The sequence below is a fragment of the Phalacrocorax carbo genome, chromosome Z (genome assembly GCF_963921805.1).
Source record: "Phalacrocorax carbo chromosome Z, bPhaCar2.1, whole genome shotgun sequence".
NCBI classification, from domain to species: Eukaryota; Metazoa; Chordata; class Aves; order Suliformes; family Phalacrocoracidae; genus Phalacrocorax; species Phalacrocorax carbo.
Window position 1 is genome coordinate 62532553 of NC_087548.1, and position 23270 is coordinate 62555822.

A 23270-nucleotide genomic window follows, 5' to 3' on the forward strand; every position below is an offset into this window, starting at 1 on the left:
CTTCAGCACCCTTCGCCTCTCCCCTTCACCCCCTCAGCTCAGGAACAGGGGGATAGTTAGAGGACGTTGTAGGGTTGGAAGTGGCAAGGAGGCTGCTGTAAAAATAGGGAAATACTGCAGCTGTTGGTCTTAATGCTACCAATAAAAAAATCCTTTTTTTTTCTGAGGGAAGAACTGTGTGATAATGGATGTCTTCATTACACCTGTCTTGCTTTTGCCGTCTTCTGTGAGAATTTGCTTAAGCGGTAGTTACTAAAAAGACGCTTTGGTCTGTGGTTTCCTGTAGGTGGCAGTATTAACAAAGGCATGCATCGCTGGGTGGGAATTTACTCTGGGTCCAAGACCTGAGGAATTTGGCTGTTGGGACAGTGCCCCTCCAGAAGATAGTAGTCTAGCTAATCGAAAGTGTATACTTGTTATTTTCCTATACTGTTTTTTGGGTACTTAGGCAAAGATTAAACATTTGAAATGGACATGTGAGCTCAGAATCCTTATTACAATCTTTATAATGATTACTGTGTCAGCAACAGATGGGAGCATTGACACTGGGCATCAAGCAGATCTGAAAAGACAGGCAAACAACAGAGGAAAGGCTGAAGATGAAAATTCAGCACTGCTGTGAGATAGATCCTGTCTTCTTTCAGATGTATGGAAGAGAGCATGTAGCTGCTGTAGCAGAAGCACAACCATTATTCGGTTCTTAATGTAAAGAAAGTGAATTTCAAAAGATTATTTTGAAACATATTTTAACTTAGGAAGTGACCATATGTAATTCTCCATCTTCAACCAGGAAGTAAGTTTCTCAAAGACCAGGTGTGCGGAAAATACATACTTCATACAAATACTCTCTTCATCTATTGCCTTATAACTTCTGAGCCTGTTGAATCATTAGATTGACATGATAAAGAGTAGAGCTGTCAAAGATAGTAAGTTCCCATAAGCCATGAAGCTAAGTGCTCACATTAGATGGTAAGACTATGGGAATGCGTCAGCCAGTGAAGAAACTTTCCATGTTCCAGCTGGGATGAGGAAAGCAAGGGGATGGGGCATTTGTCCTTTTTGGCTGGCAGTTTGCTCTGACCAAACTGCATTTAATGTGCTGGGTGTTCTATCGGCACACGTGTGGCTGCAGATTAGGTACAGAGTAGAGCTGGTAAAAGAGGTACCTTTTGCTAAAGGCCCTGAGAAGCTGGGAGGTTTGAATATATTGTAGTGGCTGGTGTAAGCGAAATGGCAGGGAGCTGACCGTCACTGGTAGTGCAGGACCTGGGGAAGAGCAGGGGACCCTCCAGGTAGGAAATGAGTAGCCTGCCCTGGATGGCTAACGCTTATAGCTCAGTGTGTGTCCTTTTTTTTCTCTACCAAAGTTTGGGGTTTTTTTTCCAGGTGTTGGGGGTTTTTTGTTTTCATTTTTTTCTTGGTAGCAGTACTTAGACGTGTCTAATTGAAGGCTTTAGACTTCTGCGCTGGTTTTGGCTGAGAAGGGGTTAATTCTCCTCACTGTGGGGGTCGGCTACCTTTCCAGCTTCCCGCGCTCCGCCGCGTGGCGGGGTGGGGCTGGGAGGGGCGGGGCCATGGCGGGGGCGGCTGACCCCGATTGGCCAATGGCAGGTTCGTTCCATACCACGTGACACCGTGACCAGCATATTGAGGGGGGGCAGTTGCGGGTCGGGGGCAGCGCCGCGTCGGGCGGTTGCGTCGTGTGCGGTTTGTTCCGGCGGTTCGTTCCCCTCCCCCCTCCCTTCCCCCCTCCCCCGGGCCTTTGCGCCTCTCGTTGTTCTCCTTTACACTGTATTTTTGTTGTTGTTTAATTTTAATTATTAAACTGCTCTTATCCCAACCCACGAGCGTTACCCTTCTGATTCTCTCCCCCATCTACCGGTGGGGAGTGAGCGAGCGGCTGTGTGGGGCTGAGCTGCCGGCTAAAGCGCGAACACGTCCCTTCCTGCAAGGACACAATCATATAAAATTGTAGGTATATAAAGTGTTTCTTGTTTTGTGGAAGTCCATAGCCTCAGCAAAGGCATCTAGTCCCTCCAAAAGCTGCTAAATGCAAGGAAGTTAATCTTCAATCATTTTTACTTGACTAGTTCATGTGGTCATTTGAGGATTTCTTCCCCCTCCCCCCCAACAGCTTCATGTTTTACGTACCAGTAGGAAATCTATTTTTCAGACAGGTATGTCAATGTGGTTGTGCAACCAAGGACTCCGTTAGTGGTCCTAGGTTGTTAAAATTTGTCAAATTAAAAAAAAGTTGTAAGGGTTTGACTTGGCAAATATTACATCTTCCACCTCTTACAAGAATTTCTGTTGTTTCTTAACTATCTTGCTTTGATCTGAAGAATTCAGTTTCACTTTAGTATCACTAGTGGTGACACTATCATTGCATTTTTGTTTTTTTTTTAAATGTTCTTATGAACTTTTTTCCTTTTTGCTGAGTTTGGAAATCTGTAGGATAACGTAGAAGAAATGTCCTACTTACAGTGGCAGCAGAAAGAACTTTTAAGTGTAACACCCACCACCTGCCAGTAACTGCAGCATTATTTGTTTAGGTTACTTATGGAACACTAGAAAATAAACGGGCAGGGGGAAAAAGCCCTTTGAAATCCCTGTAGTTTACTGTTTTTTCCCCTCTCTGTGTCTAAAGAACACTAAACCTTGATGATTCCTTAGGTAAGCAAGGCTATGAGGTCTGGAAAGCTGCTCTGCGTGGGCAGCCACTCATGGTGCTCGCTGCTGAGAACAGATCAGCATTCCAAACTCTCACAGCCTGATGCTCTAAAACAGCTCTGTCGCACCCTGAGACCCAGTCATGAAGCACAAGTACTTCCTTCAGGCTTTTAGATAGGTTTCTACTAGTTCCACATTAATGAAGTTTTGGTAAAAAACATGTAAAGACCTGCTTTCTTAATCAGGTTTTCAGTGTTGAGGTACAGGGTTCTTAAGAAATACGGCATCATAATAGTTCTGTGAGAATCTCTTTATTTGTGTTTTTATTTAGCACACTACAACTTCAGCACAGACATGGAGCAGATGTGTGTACCAACATTTGCACATAAATGTTGTGAAGAACACTTTGAAAAGAGCGCTGATCCGTGGGGGCCAGCCCAGTGGAGTTATTGCAGGAAAGGACAACTTGCTGCAGAAATTCAGTCATTTCTACTTGCATCAAGGCAAACAAGATCAATTTCTGTTGACAACAGATGGTAGTTCAGGTTCAAGTAGAAGTCTGACAAAAAAGCACTGAATTTAGCTACTGGTTAAGAAATGTCACACTGTAAAGACAAGCAGTTAATTTAAAGCCTAACTGTTAAGTTTTAAGAGAGATGTAAGGGAATGCTTTAACACCTAGAACTGCTTTATCCCCATTAATAACAGTTCAAGAACTGTTCAGTAGCATAAGAAATTAAAAGGAAATTCTGTCTCTACTACAGACCTCAATAGGCTTGGTAAGTCTAAGGTTTATCAGCAGCTTTTAGAGAAGTAAGTTATGCTTCTCTAAAAACTATATACACAGGTGACAGTGTTTAAAACACAGCACTAGGATTTTGTATGGCTTACCAAAAACGTTCAGTGGGTGTAAGACAGAAGAAAAGAAATCAAACCACACAAGTGGTGAGTCACTTCAAACTCCTTACTCGCTTACATCTACAACTTTGCTGTAGACTTTATCATCCTCAGCACATCCACTCATAGCAAAAAGTTGTCACGGAATGATTCGTTGTGACATTTTACATTTTTTCCTTCAAATGACAGACTGCATGCTGTCCTAAGAAAATGATGCACAGTAGGTCTCACATTTCCCTACCCAAGTTAATGGCCGTAGGGGCTTTGTTTTCCAGCTTAAAACGCTTTCTCTTAAGACACTTTCACTTCTTATAACACATACCTCTCAAATTTAAAGCTGACCTGAGTTGCACCGTGTGCTTCATTCTTTTGCAGTTCCTGCATCTGAGAATTTACAGTTAATGTTTATATACCAACTCGTTGCAGAAAGTCAAAGTCTTCAAAAGTCTATTTTAAGATTAAATCTTTTGAATTTAAGAATGTGGCCTAGAAATTGCTTTTTATTGTATCAAAAGCTTATGTTTACCTTCTGCATGTTCTGTGAGTTAGGAATTGTCATAGCATTACTGTAGGCTTTAAGAAACATCAGCATGGAGAGGAGAGCAGGGAGACTTCAGTAATTCATGCTGAATTTGTCAAAAATACTGCAGCATGGAAAAGTAAATACAGATTCAGACCTAAAAAAGAAATTCTTTTGCACTGATTGCAAAAAAGCCTTTATTCTCTTAACAACTTTGGTTGCCTTCTTACTGATTAGTCAGGATTATATCGAGTAATGACAACAGCATCTCCTTACAGGAAGTTTCAGTGCTCATGCGATGTTGTTCTTAGTACAGTCAGAAGAGACTGTGGATTTTTATGAGTGGGAAAAACTCACAGGAGGTTGCAGTCCATACTATTAATGATGTAATTCTGGGGACTGACACCCAAGGCGGTTAATATTTCAACAGAACTTCAGGAAAAAGTGTCTGTAATGGGATCACTCCTCAGCAAAAGGTGGTTTGTGCTTTTGATTGTGATTTTAAAAGGCACTCTATTCACAATTTTAGATGACAACTTTACTTAGCAAGAAGAGGCAAGGAGTTGTACTTTAGCCATCTTCTGCTAATCGTGGGCAATTTAATGCATCCGCTTCTGGCAAGTTACGTCACACTAATATAAGCTTGATCACTTGAATGAAGTTATTCTTTCCTATATTTAGTATCTATTCATTTAAGAATACACACACCACATTATGTTAAAACAAAACACGCATCAGTGAATAACCTCTATCATCAAGTGCCTAGAGCATGTAATTACATCATTTACAGCTTTGTTGGTGGGGAATACATCCGTTATTCCATTTCTCACAATAATTCCCTGTATATTCAAAAAGATCCATTCAGACTATTTTCCATGTACAATAGCTTCCTGTTACCAGACACACCACAGTCAAACCGTTAAGAGTAATTAGATACACAGAGAGACAACTAAAGTGCAGATCCTGTGGGATATATACTTTTTATTTATGTTACTGCAGAAAGAGATTAATGAAAGATTTCTTCTGCATGAATATGAATAAAATACTTTCATTAAGCTTCACGTGCTGCCCACTGCATTGCTTTTAAATAAAAATGCTTACTTTCTATACAGACACAGCAAAGTAGTAAGCAAACTTACAACACATTCCCTTAATATATCAAAATGTTTCCAAGGCAGTATTATTAAAATAATACCACAGTTCCCAGTAACATTAAATTTCATACAGGAGGTGGTAGGGAAACTTTATCCAGTTAATAGTTTAGGTACTCTTCTTTTCCTCACCCAGTAAGTTCACTGTTGCTTTCTTGGCTGCAGGAAAATAAAAGGAAGTTTAATCTTGGAGGCCTATGGACTAATTGGCTTATTTAGTGTTCTTGAGCTGCATAAAAAAATAATTTTCCTTTTAGGTCACAAAGAAAGAATACAAAAGAAATTTACAGCTTTTGTATAGACATACCCACACAGAGCATGATAAAAGATCATATACAAATCTTAAAAATTAAACCATATGCAAGGATCAGCACAATAAACAGCACAGACTGACTTTCAACTATGATAGCAAGAAAACAGAGCTGCTCACAGTGCTTAGGAATGTTTCCTCCTTGGAAGGCAGCAAGGAAGGAAGAAGAAAACTTGCAGGTTTACAGCAAGAAATCTACTACCAAGCTGATGAAAGAGAGCTGGAATAACACTAATATATATGTGTGTGTATGTGTGTACATCCATGTGTGTGTGCATGATTTCTTAAAATACATGTATGTAGATATCTTTACATGTAAAAATAGGAAAAGAGTAAGTGGTGGAATGAGGACAGAAAAATCCCATGTGCAACATGGGAAAACATTATTTAAGATACCTGTCTAAAAATAATGATTCAGAAGGGGTCATGCAGCAAAATTTCCAAGCATAGCTGAGAAAAGCAGATCATTTAAATACTGACAGGAAAACTGCTTAAGTTGGTAAGAGGAAATGAGACTGCATGCATTGCTTGGAGGGAAGGAGACAGAAGGCGCTTTGAAACATAAATACATCTCCTTTCAAATGAAATTTAAATAAACCCTTAACTACTCATATGTTTCCTTCTCTTATTCAGAAAACTGTCAGGCATTTTAAAGTACAAAGGTCCACTATCACATCAAGGAAATAAAAGCAAAAATAAAGCACTCTACAGGCTGTGATAAAATTTACTCTAACCAAATAAAAACTAAGTAATTTACAAGTGGGCTCAGAATCCTTTGATCTCCAGAGGAACGAGAAGTACAAAATCTTATAGACAGGAAAACTTCATTTCACCTGCTGCTGTTTATTTGAGTAAAAGGATTGGCTTTACTACACAATTGACAGCCCTTCTGTACTACCGGGTATTTGAGACGGTATGTTAGAACATGCAAGAATACACTGAAACGATAATTTGTGGAAGGTGTCTTGTGAGGATGTATGGACCTGCCTTTAGAGTGTTTATAGTGGTATGCACAGTGGGAAGATGCACAAACTAATGAGCCGTTTCTTCCACTCATGCAGCTTGCGCTCGTTCTGGCATAACTGCACTCCTAGAAAGTAAGATCTACTGTAATCATCTTTTCCTGGCCTCTTCACCCAAGTTTAACTTCTCCATTATAATTTACATCCTTCTTTACATACTACTTTTTTAGATAATTCTGCTTACAACTTTTTTTTCCCCAAAATGATGAATATTAACTGTAATATTAAAGTTGCCCTCAGAAATTCCTACTACTTGATGCAGTTAGTGAATGGTCTTTTCCTCACCTTCTTTAGTGATGGTATCTGCAGTCTCTGCAGCCTTGTCTTTCAGGTCTTTAACAACACTGTCGAGCTGAGCTTCATGCTTCAGGAAGAATGGCCGGATAATTCGATGATACAGAAACTCTGCCCCATTAGAAGGACTTGGAGCCATACACCACAACAGGAACCCGCACTACAAGAACAAGAACATCTGCATAAGCAAAAATGAGCAGGAGGCAGGGTGTTGTGTGCCTGCCTAACTCTGCCACAGACTTGAGCATATTCAAAACAGTGTATCAGCCCCTTCATTTTGTATGGTCACAGTCCAATACGTATGTACATGAGTATAGCTGCATGCAGTGAATCGTTATATTGGAATAATTTCATGGATGCTGAGAGGATAAAGGACAAGGGCTGCAGCAGTAAAGCTAATCTGGTACAGCAAGATTGCATGTACTTTTTACTTTTTAGGGGTAGAAGTATAAAACCTGATTAGACAAAATGTTAGCCTCTCTGGCTACTTCTAAACTATGTGGCACAGAGCTGACTGAAGTTCTAGGTCCCTACATCATTCAAATCCAGCCAAAATATGTCCCCGTTCTCTCTGCCTCCCTGCTTTGAAAATGCAGCAAGTGAAAGAATAGGATTGTGTGCATCTCAGAGCTGAAGTGACAAGGAGGAAAAAAATATCCGAGTTACACATAGCACACAGACAAGGGTAATGCTTTTGGATTACACACGTTAGGTATAGCTTTTATAGCACAAACTACTCCCAGCGGGGGAGGGGGGAGAAGGCCACAGCATGTGGGGAAATATTTATGCAAAGGAGATTGGAAAGACACCTATTAAATGCATTACAAACATCTGTCTTTACTACTGAAGCACCTTTATTTGGCTTCAGTTCCACCATCATATACAATAGATAGCTATACAAAACAAGATCAACACATTTGAGGGATAGGGCCATGACTAAGTTTGCTTACCTTTGAAAGTATATATAAAAAGATTTTACACGATAAAACTAACACAAAATTAAGGAAATTTTCTCAGCAATTGCACAGTTCTTTCCTGAACAAATAGTACAAAAGTTGCTCCAGAAAATAAAGGCAGAGACCATCTGTTCTTAAAATACAAAACAAAACCACCCCAGCCTCAGCCAAAATGTGCTTTGTTTTGATGCAAGACGTGATTAAATGTTTCAGGATTTCCATACATTTTTTTGGGAGGAGAGGGAGAGAGGGACAAAACACAAGAAGTCAAGTCTTCCTCCTGAAAAAAAACCCTACCACATAAGTGAGGCATCAAAAAATCAAACTAATAATTTAAACTAAAAAAAAAAAACAACCATAAGCAACTTAGAAGTCTGCATTTAAATACAGCCACACTTAAATAGCTTAGATTTCAGAAGTATTCTAGTTTTCACAGCAGCCGAAGAGATGTTTCAATGCATGTGCTACAGCTTCTGAAAGTTATTTAAAAAATACAAGCAAAGTTTCTAATTATGAGGTTTCCAGTACACTGTATAGCGCAAAAGCATTTACTAGAAACTAGTTCGATCACAGTATCCTTTCAGAACTCCACTGTGTCTAGCCAGATGTTTCTATCTCCTCTCCTCCCCCTCATACTTTTTGATTTCCCACTCCAAAACTGCAAAGACAGAACCACATCAAGCATTTGTTTTGGTATTACACAAGAAACTCCTAAATAAAATCTGACTATTACAAGGTGATTTAAGTCAAGAGAAGTTATTTTAAAAGAAAGGTTCTGATTTGAGTTTTAACAAAAAGAAAAAAAGATAATAAAATCCCTTTTCAATTATGAAAACTGCATAGCCTTCTCCAGACAAGCTTTCCAAATATTTTTTAATATCTCACCTCCATTCTTCCTCACATAAGGGATATTGAGATTGAACGTCCTGTAGGTTCTGCTCTTCATACCTGTAAAATTTTGACTTTGGCTTCACTGCAGTTCACACTACAGTAAAATTGATTCCCCTGAAGCACATCAGTTGAAGAAAACACCTGTTTTTGGAGGAGATTGCTACTCCTATTTTCTTTAAGGCTGCTTCTCATTGCGTTGCTCTAGAGAAAAACAACCGCCTTCTACAGAAGATTTTGCCAAACCAATTTACCATCTTTTTAGGTAAGCTATAAGCTTTCTTCTTTAAAGTATTTGATTGTGGTGTCAGAACAGAATGAATTACAGGAGTGTTTGGCCAGAAGACAAAGAAAGGTTTTTCAAAGTAAAGTGTCCACGAGTGACAATGCCTACTAGAAATATTTCAATCAACTAAAAGAAATAATTCAACATGCAATAAAATTTGGCACCAGTAAGTAGCAAGTGATGCAGTATCACTAAGCATGGTCAGAGAAAAAGAAAAGGCAAAAAAAGGTTCTATTATGTGGAACTTAATGTAACAGAAAGAATAAATGGTACTATTGATATCCCTCAGAAAATTAAATTATCTGCTAAGTAACAACAATGGATCATGTGAGCTTTGCAAAACAGAATCTGGTGGTCAGAGGAAGGAGATGACAGATAAGGAAGCAGTTGTTTTATGGCTATATCCTTGAAGAACCAGGAGACTGATCAAAGGGAACATCCCACCTCAGAAGATGCGGAAAGCTGGGTGATACAGGGTGAAGTCAGTCAAAACTGTAGTAACTAGGAGACAGGTAAAGGCGGCAGGGGGAGATCACGACCACCGACTCAATTAAGGACTGAGAAAACATGCCCCCCCCCCCCCCGACTTCGTAAGGAGCATGTGTACTAATTTACATAGCTAGTGAGGCTAAATAAGATATAGCTAACCAATAGCAGATAAGATGCTAATTACTAACCAATGAATATGAATATAAGCAGATTTTTACTAATCATGTAACAAGATAATACCTTGTAGTTTCTTGGTGTGGTGTGCTAGCTTTGAGGAGTTACCACCCGGCACCCATCTTTGCGCAATTATAAAATGAATAAAATACCTCTGCTCAGTGTGTAGTTTGACGTATTGCACACTGGGTGAATGATCCTGCTTTTGGGAAACACTTACCTTATGTTGCTCTCTTTCATTAAAAGCTGAAAAGTATATTGATTTTATTTCCCATTAAAGAATACCTGGGCAATTATCGACTGTTATTTTGCCCCATCATACAAAGATGTTACTTAGTTTGCCTTTGTTTTAGGTAATCCCTCAGCTGTAAGTCCAACTGCCTCTGAAACTAAAAGAAATTGAAACTTCCTTTTTATTGCCTAAGAACAAAATTAGTCATTTTTATTTTACAGTTTTGTCCCAGTCTAAAGAAAAAAATAATTTACAGTTATAGATTTGTTCTCAAATACCTATTACTTTTTAAATGTACTGAAACAAATGTTCACATACATTTGCTAGAGGACACATACCAAAGTTGCATACCTCTGTCTTTTCAAAGCTTGAGAATGTCATGCTGCTAACTTATTTTTCCCTTGCCTCTTGTGAAACTGAACTAATATAGACTATTAAAAATAAAGTGGTTTGTAAAAAAGTCCAGGAAGCTTAGAGTGATGAAATCGTTACCTGGAAATAAAAAAAGAAAAACACTATTCTTTGTGACCCTCCAGACCAGCCAGAGGAGGGAACTGAATTCATGCAATAGAGTGACTTCCACAGGCAGACAGTTGAGCTGGGTCTAACACGCTTGAAACTGGTGCTAGCAGCTGTTCTTGCTCTGGCAGCACAAAACCCAATACAACTGCATTTGCCACTGCAGCAGAGGAAGGAAGCGACTGCAGCTGACAAACACAGCAGCATATCCATGGCCAGTTCCCAGCTTCCACAGGCAGAAGACTATCAAAACCAAGACATGCCTCATATGACCACAAATACGGACACACTCCTAACAGACAACTGCGGTCATTAAAACAAGGTGTTTATTTTAATGGCAGTGAAGTAGCTTTTTAGTCAAAATCAATAATTAATTGCATGGGGTGCATGGGTGAGAGGGGATCTCTGTCTTGAAGCAGACTGCCACATTCGGTATGTTGCTACGCTCACAACGACAGCTCCTCCTGATTCATTTGACCAAGTGCCTCGTAGCAGCAGTTTGCATAGTACACTCAGTGTGACGTGTCTTCTAAAGAATTCTCTTCAGTAATAGTATTCTGATATTTCAAGACAGAACTGTTAGTAGACGCAGGAGCCTCCTCTCCTTCCCACTACCAAGAAAACTCCTAGGCTGATAAACTCTGCTCCATTCACTGGCTACAGTATTTTAATACTGCAGCAGCAGGTGAAGTTAGAATCCTGCTAAACCGTAAGGTGAAGTTAGGGATGTGAAATAACTTCGTAGGTGGTTAACAACAGATTCTTCCAGTGCCATAAGCAATCCTTTTGGATCCTATTCAGATCAGATGAACTTGCACTTTGATCCCTATTTGGCTTGCTCATAATATATTAAAACAGTAAAACTTTCGTGTATGTGTTAGCCATGCTAAACTTCAAAATTCGCAAATTCTTCTTAAAAACTTTGCAAAATCACTAATTTAAAATGGAAAACATATTTTTGTTTTTGATTAAGGGAAAAAAATATAGAAGAGGGTTTGGGGAGAGACAATTAACTTTGTGAGGCCAGAATATTTTTAGTTCGAAGCAGTAGTTCAAATATGTGCCTTTTCTTAGGGAGCTGGGAAATAAGCATCCAAATCATTGCACAGGTGATGCCTGTTAAAGATTCAAAAGGAACAATGCAGAAGTGTAACCAAGCTGTCCAAGTCCATTTTTGTCTTTAAAAAATGGCATTTCCTGGAAAAACCATTGGCAACATCAGACCTTACTGTTAAATTTTTACATGACCCCACCACACCAGCTGACCAAGCAACTCCTTTCAAGAACTTTGGTGGGGCTAAACCAGGGTAACAAAGCAAAAAAGAATAGAACAGCTCATTGCAACAGAAAATAGGTTAGCAGTTCTTTAAGAGAAACAACTGATTCTCCAGCGAGCTAGAATGTCTTCTGCCCGCAGCATACATGGTAATTGTCTATCTCCTAGAATAATTTAACATGTTAAAGTTGATTGATGATACACTCACACCTTAGTTGACAAACAAAGCTTGGTACCCATTAAGCAAATTGCTGGTAGTCAAACCACACTAACAAATGCACATTAGCAACAAGCTCCTCTGATACCTGCCGTTTGCTTTCACTAAAGTAGGCTTAACTGAAAATTAAGTCTGTATGAATCAAACTATCCTTACATTGCAATTTCCTTCTTTGCTCCCAATAGCTCATGATCATACTTCCTTTTTCTGCCTTTGCGATTTTACTCTCCACTTTCACTAATGCACTTAAAGCAAAAACAGAGCCACTCTGTAAGGTCTATCATGTGCTGTCATTTTGCCCCAAATTACCTGAAGACCAAGAAAAAGCTCTATCTTTCCATGGTAGAGGTACATGGTCTTTTTTCCTAAAACATGGCAGACCTTTCCCTGCCACCCATCCCAACTTCCCATCAGCCATAAACAGATTGCTTTCAGTGCCAAATTACATATAACCAGCATCTAAAAATAAGGTGTGACCCAGGAATGATTCCAAGGGAGTTTGTTGTCATTGATCCATTCTTGAAGACGCTAAATCATTTATATCAAAGGTCTCATTTTAGAAGAGGGGTCACATGAACTAACATACCTTTAGCATGTAGTAGAATGGGAACCAGGACAGAAAGATATCAGAGAAGAATTCCACTATGCTGAAAACACCATACACAACCCAGTAAGTCAGCCACTGTGTGTCGTCGTCTTTGTTGGGACTTTCAATGGCCTTGATTCTGTAAGGGAAACAAAACAAGCCATCAGACCAGTAGCATCAGTCTCATCTATGATGGTGAAGTTTTTATGACTTAGATTTGTTGTTACATGTGAATCCTCATAATTTACTGTATGCGCTTTACAGAAGATAACTAAGTAGTATCTTTCACACAGACAATATGCCCAAGATCTTGGAACAGCAAAGCTCCTCCCCCCACATCAGACCTCAAAAAGAAAAGATACTCAAGCTATTCTAGCTCTGTGATTACAAAAAGACCAAATAAAAGACCTGAGCATCCTGACCTTGTTCATGAGACAGTTCATAGGACAGCAAAGGAGGGGATAGTCTTTGGCCAGTTCCAGTTCTGGGTGCATTGCAGTAATCCTGACCAGAAGACTATTGCACGTGGAAGCATCAGTGATCCGTGTAACAGTTAACCTGAGTGAGCCCAGGCCTGCCTGCACATGCAGCCTGACTTTCACACCTGTGCTGCACGGCAGAAATTCCCTGTCACAGGATAAACTCAGCCAGCTCACTGGAACAGACGATGCCACAGACAGCTCCCACTGGATACCAGTGACTACATCACCTGTGTGGTCTTGCCCCTATCTAACGGTAAACATCTTCCCTGTTTGACAGTAGGAATGATGAATTGAGTTGTTCTCTTGAAAGAAAAATCCTACCACAGCTTAAATAGCAAAATGGGGTAACCGTGTCTATAGATGAGGTCTGCACAGTGTGCTGTGTGTGGATTGGAGGCCCATTCAGTGCTGCACAGCTTGGGGGTCCCCTACAGGAATATAAGATTGTCTACACTATTCTCTGTTCCTTTATAGGGTTAGCTCTAATAAACAGCATTTTAAATGAAGCTTTACAGAATCTGAATGCCTTTCTTACTGGGATCATAACAGACTAGCACCTCCTAGTGCAAACAGCATCTAGATAAAAATTTTAAATCCAGTTCAGGATTTTCAACTGAATCTCAGACATCTTTAGTCATAATGTACATGTGCTAGACTCCTCTTTGAAAAGATAAACCATAAGATTTGCTCTAATTACTAACAAGCACTTGGTCTACAGAAGCAGAGGAGATCCAGTACCCCCCAACCCATACAGTGAAGATGATGTATCTGCATTGCCAACTGTTTTGCTCTATAAATCCATTCCTACATAACTTGCAAATTCTGATGTAGACTACAGTATTAAGAACAGGGTGGAGCAACCTTACTAAAGTCTTGGGCTTCCTCCATAATGATTAACTAGGCTTTTGTTCTCCAACTGCTAGCAGAATGCACTTCAAGTTTACACAAGTTCTAAAAATAGGAAGTTGAAAGAGAGATGCATGTGTGCTTCCTTCAGTAAAAGCACTGAAGTGGAGACTCTGGACACACTAAGTTCCAGATTAGCACTGTAAGGAGTTTTAGAAAGAAAAGCTAGCAACTGTAAGCCTGATGACATGAAGCTTAAGAGTACTAAAAAGCATTTGTCCTCTCCACTCGTGCTGTAGGATTAAAAACTGTAGACTCTGTTTAATGAATTTAGTTTTAATTCTTTTATAACTTATTCCTTTCATATCAGGTATACTGCTGCTGAAGGAGCATCTGTGGAACTATCAAAGGTGCAAAGTTTTCTTTTAGTCCATAAAAAAGATTGAGCATTAGGTATGTTTACAAAACAGAAATCAGATAGCTGGCTGTGAGTACATTTCCTGATTTCTGGATTGAGACTGTGTCATTTCCTAGTTCTGTAAATTAAAGGGGAAAATAAAATTTAAAAAAAAAAAATCAATCATGTGACATGCCTTACGTTTTAGCAAAAGTACTGGCAAACCCACCACATGCAGAGAGAATTGGTGTAGCTACTGGATTGAATTACATTGAAATGCAATACGAGGATCTGATGCTTAATTTATGCATTATTTCCATTAGAGTTTGTGGCTCACCAGCAGGGTCCTGCAATGGCAAGAGCAACAGCCCTCGCCATACCCCATTACGCCCAGTAATGTGCTGTTATTGAGGTACTGTATCAGCACAACTGGAAGAACAGGTTTTCCACAGGTGGACAACAGCAGGTTTGCTTGCTGCTGCTGCTAACAACACAATGTTAGGAAACAGCAGTCCAGGCAGTCTGCTCAAAGGCAGTGCCAACTTCAGCTGCTCCTGTCCTCCCACTATAAACCCCAAATAACACAGTAGGTAAGGGAGAGGACTAGTGATCTATTTTCAAGGCATGAAACTACTTCTGGAGGCATATTTGTGACCCTCTTAGCCAAGCATAACTTTTTTTTTTCTTGTTTAACTTAAAAAAAAAACCAACCACCTCCTGTAATTACCTGTACTTCTAGGGCTTATACTTACTTGTCTGCCCCAACTCTTTGCAGCATGCTGTGGTGATTCAAAAAATAATTTACTTCAGCTATTTATCCAGGCAGCCCTGTGGGATCAAAACGCCACTGCACCACAAACCTTTTACGTTTGGTTCCTCCCTGTCATCCCCATTTCAGACTCATCTTGGCAGGCTGCCTCTGTGATATCTTGCACCATTTCAGTGAAACAAGTACCATGTATTTGTACTTGCTTTATCATCTTGCCTTCTACATTTTCATTCATCTGTTAGAAGCCTTCTGGCTTCCATCTTTCCTCCTCCTTACTGACTCCAATAGCAGAGTCCTGTATTTGCAGATACCGAAAACATCTTTCCGCCAAATGCGCTTACATGCTTGCTGCAGTGTAAGTCTACCATCTCCCCTCTCTCAAAATTTCGTGTATGCAGAAGATGGCAGCAGACAAATTCATGACAGACAACATGGGAGTCTCACTGTGTAGGGACAGATATTATAAGACAACAACCAACAACATGACAGTATTATAAAGGGTTCTATCTTAAGGTTTCTTCAAAGAAAATGGAGACGGAGGCAACAAAAGGGGCACATGCCATTTTGCCCAGCAGTGAAGTGAGTCCTACAGACTACATGTTAGCTCAGAACAACGCTAGATTCCTGCAGAAAATCAGCAATCCTCTCATTTCATTGTTTCTTGGCCTTCTCTCTTATGGAACACGTATTTGTACTGCCACATGATGAGTCAGTTCCCCAGTTATGACTCAGGTTAAAACCAGCTTCCCCCAGACACACACACACATACACAGAGGCTTTTTTTGCTGGGATTAATGTGTGCCAGGGCCTCAGTCCAGCCTGCCAAACCATTTGGTTACTGCTTGTTTTGCCACATAGGCTGGGCGATGCGGGTGGTGCTGTGCAGCAGGAGCACCAACAGGCTTCAGCGCTCCACTCCTGGAGAAGCTGTCCATGCACTCTTTCTGGAAGGGAGATTTCCTCCACTTTCACCCTTAACACAGGCAAGGAAAGTCACCGTGACCTTCAGCAAGGCTCACCTGTGTATGCAGTCTCTGGCTAAGCTTTACCAGCTTCACTATTGGCTGTACTTGCCCACATGAGCAGTTAGACCAAGCACTGGTATAATCTGCTAGAGTCTAAAAGTCCTGTTTTGGAAACATCTAATCACAGCTTATTTTACAGAATTCTTTCAGATTGCCTTTCCTAAGGGTATTGACAAGAAAGAAAAGTAGCGTGCAGTGAGGGAGCTTCAGGAAAAGCCACAGTTTACCTGCATAGTGCAGACGTGCCACATCCCACCAGAGAAAGTTACTTGCTAAGGATCCACAACACACATTTCCCTACTTCTGGACAAAATCCTAGAGTTTTAATTATTGAATGTAAAATTGACTCATCAAGGAGAGGGAAAGGGATTCAAGTTTTAGGCTGAGTACCAACTTCTGGTTTGCAGAGACCTGAAGAATTTCCTTTACAAGTACAGTGCTAGCTCCTAAGCTGTATAGCAACAAAATATTGTAATTTTTCTTTAAAAAAAAAAAAGTAAGTTTTACCTAGCATTTACAGATCCTCACATCAAAGTCTACACTTCTCTTCCTAACAGCTGAAGACACCCTCAGTATCCTCACTGAAAAATTGTGTATCTTGCTCATTGTATGCATAGTGACAAGTAGGCTTCCTTCCTTTTGGAACAGTAAGGTGTTGCCAGCTCTCCTGTGTCAGATAGTCTCACAGCTGACATGAAACCCTTTAAAAATATAACTAGAGCATATCACCACAACAAAACAAACAGGAAAACAAGAAAAGCTACTAACAATAATCCACATTTTTTTAATTTCACTTTTTTACTCCAGCTCACTTTTTCAGCGTTTAGGATCTGCAGTGCTACACATTAAATGTTTGAAGCATTGTGACTCACCGGGGGAAGGGTTGTTTAAAAATATATTCCAGCAAACCCTGCTGATGGAAATCTAACTGTTCCTTTAACATCTGTAGGCCTACATCAACCAAGTCACGAGAGGTCAATACAGTAAGAGACAGGAGTGCATAAAAGGTGCTGTACTGCAGCGCATCTTGACCACAGTCTGGTAAAGTGTCTTCATTTATGCCTCACACATATCTACAGTCCCTAAAAATAGTATCTACATCAATTATAAACTGGAAATCTTTCCGTGAGTTTAGTTCAGATTGTGAACCCATCTGTATAACAAAGACATTTATCTTTTTAACCTAAATTTAAGATATGGAAGATAAATTTAAATTTTTCTACAGTTATCGTAACATTAGACTCTCTCTTGCATCTAACCACTTGCATCTCTAGAAAGGAAAGCATATAATTTGTCCAACCAACAGATAAGACAGCTTTTATTTTAGACATGGCACTCTAAAACCTAAAAGACAAAAAGGAAGTATGTTTGGAGGAACTGATTTGGCAGAACATATACAAAAAAGTCAAAATACACTTTTGAGTGTCTGAAGCTCCATTAAAAGAGTATCAGTCGGTAGAGGAAATAGCATAAGTGTAGGCAGATTTCAAAACTTCCTGCTTATAGTGAGCATTGTGAATTTGGTTAGATACACAAGTTCTCTCAAATCACTGTTGTAAAGCAGCAGCAGAGCATTACTTTTGAACATTAGCGTATCATGCAGCATTTTGCATAAAGGAAAAAAGTAAGCATTGTCCTCAAAACTTGCTAGGAGAAAGAAAATTTGCTGCCCTAGCTCTCAACAAATACAGGAGTGATTTTACATTTTCTAAACAACTGTGATCAAAGAAAAGCAGTGTTCCTGTTTTAGAAGTACAGAAGAGGCAAAAGAACTAGGAGACAGGCTCAAGACACCATGACAATATTCAAATTAAGACTTGAACTGCATGTTTACACTTCTCTACAATCAATCTAGATTGTTTCCTGTTTGTAAAATGCTATAAGCAGCACTTACATAGTAAAAACAGATAAACTGAAGCAACAGCATAAAATTACTCAAAGCAGAGGCATGATTGTACTATACTGCTTTTCTCTCTTGAAGACACAAGTAATAAGATCAGACATTTTACTGCCTAAATCTATTTTCATGTCTGAAATTTTAAAACCAAATATGGCAGCACTTCTGAAATTTCCAATCCTTTGCACGCATTTCTTAGTCATCAAAGGCTCCCTTCCTGCTTGTACTCTCTCTTAATCTGATTTTTTTGAGGCAGTTAACCACCACGGGCTGTGGGTGGAGCTACATTTAAACAGGCTAGCTCTGGAAAGCTTAGAGAAGCAGTGAAAATACTATGTTACTTACATACTGCCAACACTCACTTCTTCCATGTACTAGTCTGAATATTGCCTTGCGCAGTTAAAGTTTGCTAAAAGTATAAAAAGTTGCTTCTATCATCCATGGTAAACTTATCAATGCTGGTCTACTGCAAATACAAAAGCCTGCAAATAAATACTAAATTTCAACTTGATTATTCTATTTCATCACATAGCACTTAACAGAATTTTAGGGAATAAGATTAGCATTTTACAACAAACTTTAATCCAGATTGTCTGACTTACTTGGAAACAGCCAGATAACGTTTACTTGGAAAACTACTGCTTAATTTTGCCTATGTTAAGAGCCACAAGTGGGGCCTTGCTGGTGACATGGCATATAAGACACGGATTTTTGGGAAGATCTTGTATATCTAGAGAAGAAACTCCTCCATGTATAAAACCACTGAAGACTTACATAAAGCAAAGTTAAAGGTGAACATGAACAAGGCAGGGGAAGGGAAACAGCTATGCCTGCCTGCAACTGTAACGGGCATTAACTAGGGAGTTACTCCCTCCCCTTGCATCAGGTTTGAGGCTTGGCCAAGGCCATCACTGCAGTGATGTGAAAGTGAGCAGCAGCGTAGCTGCAGCTGCGTACTTCACAGTGACAGCCAGGCACACCCCATCTGCTAGGTCTAGCCCAGTGGCTACAGCACTCCTCCAGAAATTCACACCTGCTGCATGCAGACACTGACAGTGAATAGACAGAATAATGTAAATTTAAAAAATAAACTACAGAATTATACAAGGCCTGACACATCCATAAAACTGCCCTGGCTTCATGTGTGAACAGACCAAAATCCGAGCTGAGCATCCTTCGCTGGGTTTGTCTTTTTTCCAATATATTTTCTTTCAGGCAAGGACAGAGATGAACAGTAACTACTCTGACCAAGGTAACCCAGAACTAAAATCCTCATGCAAGAGATACAGAACATGCCTAATGGGTCCATCACCTGGCAGCCTGTCTGCCATCTTAAACAACTGTAAGGACAGGAGTTGACCTCCCTTGCCAGAGCACAGACACCTGTCCCACTCCTTCATGAGTGTCTTTTCTGCTGAACAAAAGCCCAATCCAGTACTTCCCTGTTTTTCACCGAGTTCGAGAAGTTTCAGACACAAATCCATTGTTGAAACACCTGTGTAAACATCAAATTAACACCCTGTACAATACCTTCCATTTAAGCTCCAGACCTCTTCCAGAAGCCACAACTCTTACAGCAAAAGCCATCTGAGGGTGTTTGCAGCTGTTGGGATTTAGGCACAGATAGCAGCAACCAAGCACCACACAGCTGCTTGCTCACTTACCCCTCAGTGGGATGGGGGAGAGAATCAGAAGACTAGAAGTGAGGAAACTCGTGGGTTGAGATAAAGACAGTTTAATAGGTAAAGCAAAAGCTGCGCAGGCAAGCAAAGTAAAACAGGGAATTCATTCGCCACTTCCCATCGGCAGGCAGGTCTTCAGCCATCTCCAGGAGAGCAGGGCTCCATCATGCGTAATGGTTACTTGGGAAGACAAATGCCATAACTCCGGATGTCACCCACCCCGTTCCTTCTTCCCCCGGCTTTACATGCTGAGCATGGCATCATATGGTATGGGATATCCCTTTGGTCAGTCAGGGTCATCTAACCAGCTGTGTTCCCTCCCTGCTTCTTATGCACCTGGCAGAGCATGGGAAGCTGCGAAAGTCCTTGACTAGTGTAAGGACTACTTAGCAACAACTGAAACATCTCCACATTCTCACCATTTCCAGCACAAATTCAAAACATAGCCCCATATTAGCTACTACAAAGGAAAACAACTCTATCCAAGCTGAAACCAGGAGAGCAGCTGATGAAAACATCTGAAAACTGTTTTCTGCCCAATGCTAGGAAGCAAGTCTCAACTGTTGGTTCTTCTAGCAGGCTCTTCAGCTGTCTTTTCAGTGGAAATAGACCAAATAGAAGACAGGAATAAGCAAACCACCCAGGCTAGTGTTCTTTATGCTTTGGGTGTTTATGCTTTTTAAGCATGGGGGACAACACTCAGCAGCACAGGATCCAGAGCAGCAAAAAGGAAAGCTTTATCTGCCTATCCCAAGTTTACACACCTCACTCCCAAAAAAGGGGAAACTGAACAGGACCATTAAAATGTTTGCACTAGCAATTGTCCTCCCACATCTCCTCTGCACCCAAACTGCTGGCTCTGCAGGGAGAGCAACGCATGTGGAAAAATGCTACGTACCAGTTCCGTACTTGGGAAGGATAAGAAGTGGAGGCGGGGGGAATCAAACCAACCTGTGGTGTCAGAGGCTGCTTCATGAGCAGGAACCTGTCTGCAGACTGCCACTGAAAGACACTGGCATGCAGCAGCACATCACATGTGTTTTAAATTAGATTTTCTCCCAAGATTACAATTTTCTCCTAAAAATGTTTCAGCATTAAAAAGACACCTAAAGGGAAAGCGTTAACTGAGCATGAATTGGAGAAAAAAACTGAACTGGCATTGTATTCATGTGCATGCTATTCATCATGTGTTTTCGTTTAAGTGCAATTTGTAGCCAAGGACAATGGCATATGCACCCATTACTAGGGAAAAAAAAAACCCACAACCAAAAAACCAACTAAACCCAAAACACCCCATGGTACTAACATCCAGGAGATAACTTTTCACATTACGAGACATTTAAAACCACCTTCCAACATGAAAAAGGATAGACACCCTACAAAAAAAAAATCTCAGATTTGGAAGAACAAAAAATTGGAAGAGAAAAACCCATTATTTGTATTCGATTTGCTACTATCTTGCCTCCACAGTTCTAAGAGCTTTTACTATCAAGTTATTCACCATAGTTGCATAACAGCAGATTTAAAATATAATCCCAAACCACTTTTAAAAGAAATATAAAAGTTTAAATAGGATTTTTAGAAAGTAATTACGCAAGTCTAAAAGTGACCCAAGTCTGACACAAAATCTTACACAAACATAATTCCTACACAACTGTTGTAAGGTTTTGAAGCTTTGTGGGCTGATACTTTTGTATTTTAATGAAAAAGTATCTTTTAACTGATCTTTTCACTAAGAACTGCCTTATAGGAAATAAAACCTAAGTTTCTCCAGAGTTCTTGCCCTAGAATCTCCTAAACTACTGCTCACCAGAAACAGCATTTAGAAAAGTGGTGCTTGGTTTTAAGCATCACAACCATAAGATGTTTCAAGAGCATCTAAAACAGATTCAATCTCCCACATCTCTGAAAAAGAAAGAGAAGAAACCTATTTTGTATTGCCCTGGAGCTAATTACAGAGCACATATTTTTAAAAGTTGCTGACTGTATTTAGGCAGCGTTACGTAAAAGGCGAGCACTGTGTTTCAATGATACAGCACTGTAACTGGGAAGGACTTCCATTTTATGAACATATTGGGCTACAGAGGTTTTATTTAGTGCATTTAGTACATTGGAACATGCTCCACTGTGGTCTTGCCTAACAGGAAATCCATTTTGGTCTAATAATACAATGCCCATGAAAGATACCAGATATTCATCTTTTACAGCCAAAAGGAGCTACACTATCTTCCTTTCCACCTCCACATCAGCTAGGTGGTTTTGGAGTAAATAGCACTCCTTAATGCATCTTGGTCTCCAGCCTATCACGTTACCTCGTGCTTTGCATCAAACATACGATGACACTGCCGCAGTGCCTTCCTGCAGTCTGGGATACAATCTGGGAGCGTCCTCAACTAAAAATATCCGTGTGAGTTTTAACAAAGTTATAACAGCGATTCTCCCTCCTATTACTAGCAGCAGGTAAGGCACAGCGATCCAGCTTCTCGCTGTAGATGACAAAGCTGGGAACCCACAGCCGAAACATAATGCCGCCACCGCAGGTGGTTGTTCTCTAGTGTGTAAACTACCCAGCATCTCCCGCACGTAATTTGTTACGTAGCACCTGCCAGCTGGAAAAAACCTCGTCCCTTACTCGGCGCCTAGCACCCCTACGTGCGAAGGAACGGGGCGGGCGGGAAAAACAACCCCTCGGAGCGCGGTCCCGGAACGCGGCCGCGACAGACAGGGCGCCCACGGGCGCGGGGCTGCGATTCTGCAACCGCACCCTCTCCCTCGCGATCCCCGACGCGATCGTCGTGGTAAGCGGGGCAAAGTCGCGACACTCACGAGACGTAGGCGGGGTAGGCGAAGCCGATGACGTTGCAGAGCAGGGACGCCCCGTAGCCCACCACCAGGTACACGGCCACCGCCCCGAGGATGGCTGCGAGAGGGAGAGAGTAAAGAGCCGTTAGCGCCGGCGGCCCCGGGGGGGGTGACAGGGAGCGGGAAGGGCGCGGCCGCTGCCACGGGCCGTGCGGGCTGCGGGGCGGGTGACAGCCCTCACTCACCAGTGGCGATGTAGGTGCGGTTGACGCCGGTCTTGCTCTCGATCCGCTCGAGCACGGCGGTCATGCAGTTCTTCTCGTGCAGGAACTTGTCAAACCTCTGCCTCATCGCCGCCGTCATGGCGAGGCCGCCGCAGGCGCCTCAGCCTCCGCAGCCCCGGGCGCACAGCGGCCGAGTAGTAGGCTGCGTTCGGCTAGACTCGGTTCTGCTCGGCTCCGCCCGCAGCCGCGGAGGGAGGCGGTACCGCGCCCGGCCACGCCGACAGCCGCCGCCGCCCCCGGGAAGCGGCGAGGTGGGGGCGGGGGGAGGTGGCGGTAAGCGGCAGGGAGCCATCTTCCGCCGGCACTCGCAGCGCTGTCTGCGCCGCGAAATGGAGGCCGGGGGGCGCCGCCAGGCCTGGACTGGGCGGGGCCCTCCCCTCGCTACTGCGGAGCCCCGTACACGGGCCGTGCGGCGGCAGCACAGGGGGAGGGGGTGAGCGGGAGTCCACCTGCGCCTTGCTGTCGTCCCCGCAGCAGGCGGTGCGGTCAGGCCACGGCCACGTCCTGGCAGAGGCGGCGGGACTGGGCTATGAGCTTAGACCCCCCGAAGCCTAAGTCCCTTAGTCCTGGGACACCCCTGCAAGGACGGTGCCCCTTGC

At 41.6% G+C, this 23270-nt stretch overlaps 1 protein-coding gene across 3 annotated transcripts; it reads right to left on the reverse strand.

The window, feature by feature from the left end:
• Window positions 1-2961: 2961 nt before the first annotated feature.
• On the reverse strand, window positions 2962-22945 carry REEP5 (receptor accessory protein 5). 3 transcript variants are annotated; one of them, XM_064438855.1, is made up of 5 exons: window positions 22633-22945; window positions 22412-22505; window positions 12488-12626; window positions 6856-7024; window positions 2962-3229 (listed from the first exon to the last, which is right to left on the reverse strand). In XM_064438855.1, the coding sequence occupies exons 1-5, from the start codon at window positions 22748-22750 to the stop codon at window positions 3150-3152; spliced, it is 600 nt and encodes a 199-aa protein (XP_064294925.1). In that variant the 5' UTR covers window positions 22751-22945; the 3' UTR covers window positions 2962-3149. The 3 variants fall into 3 exon arrangements, with proteins under 3 accessions (XP_064294925.1, XP_064294926.1, XP_064294927.1); XM_064438856.1 differs by lacking the exon at window positions 2962-3229 and adding an exon at window positions 5049-5397 and having other exon boundaries at window positions 22633-22934; XM_064438857.1 differs by lacking the exon at window positions 2962-3229 and adding an exon at window positions 5403-5467 and having other exon boundaries at window positions 22633-22943.
• Between the last annotated feature and the right edge of the window lie 325 nt (window positions 22946-23270).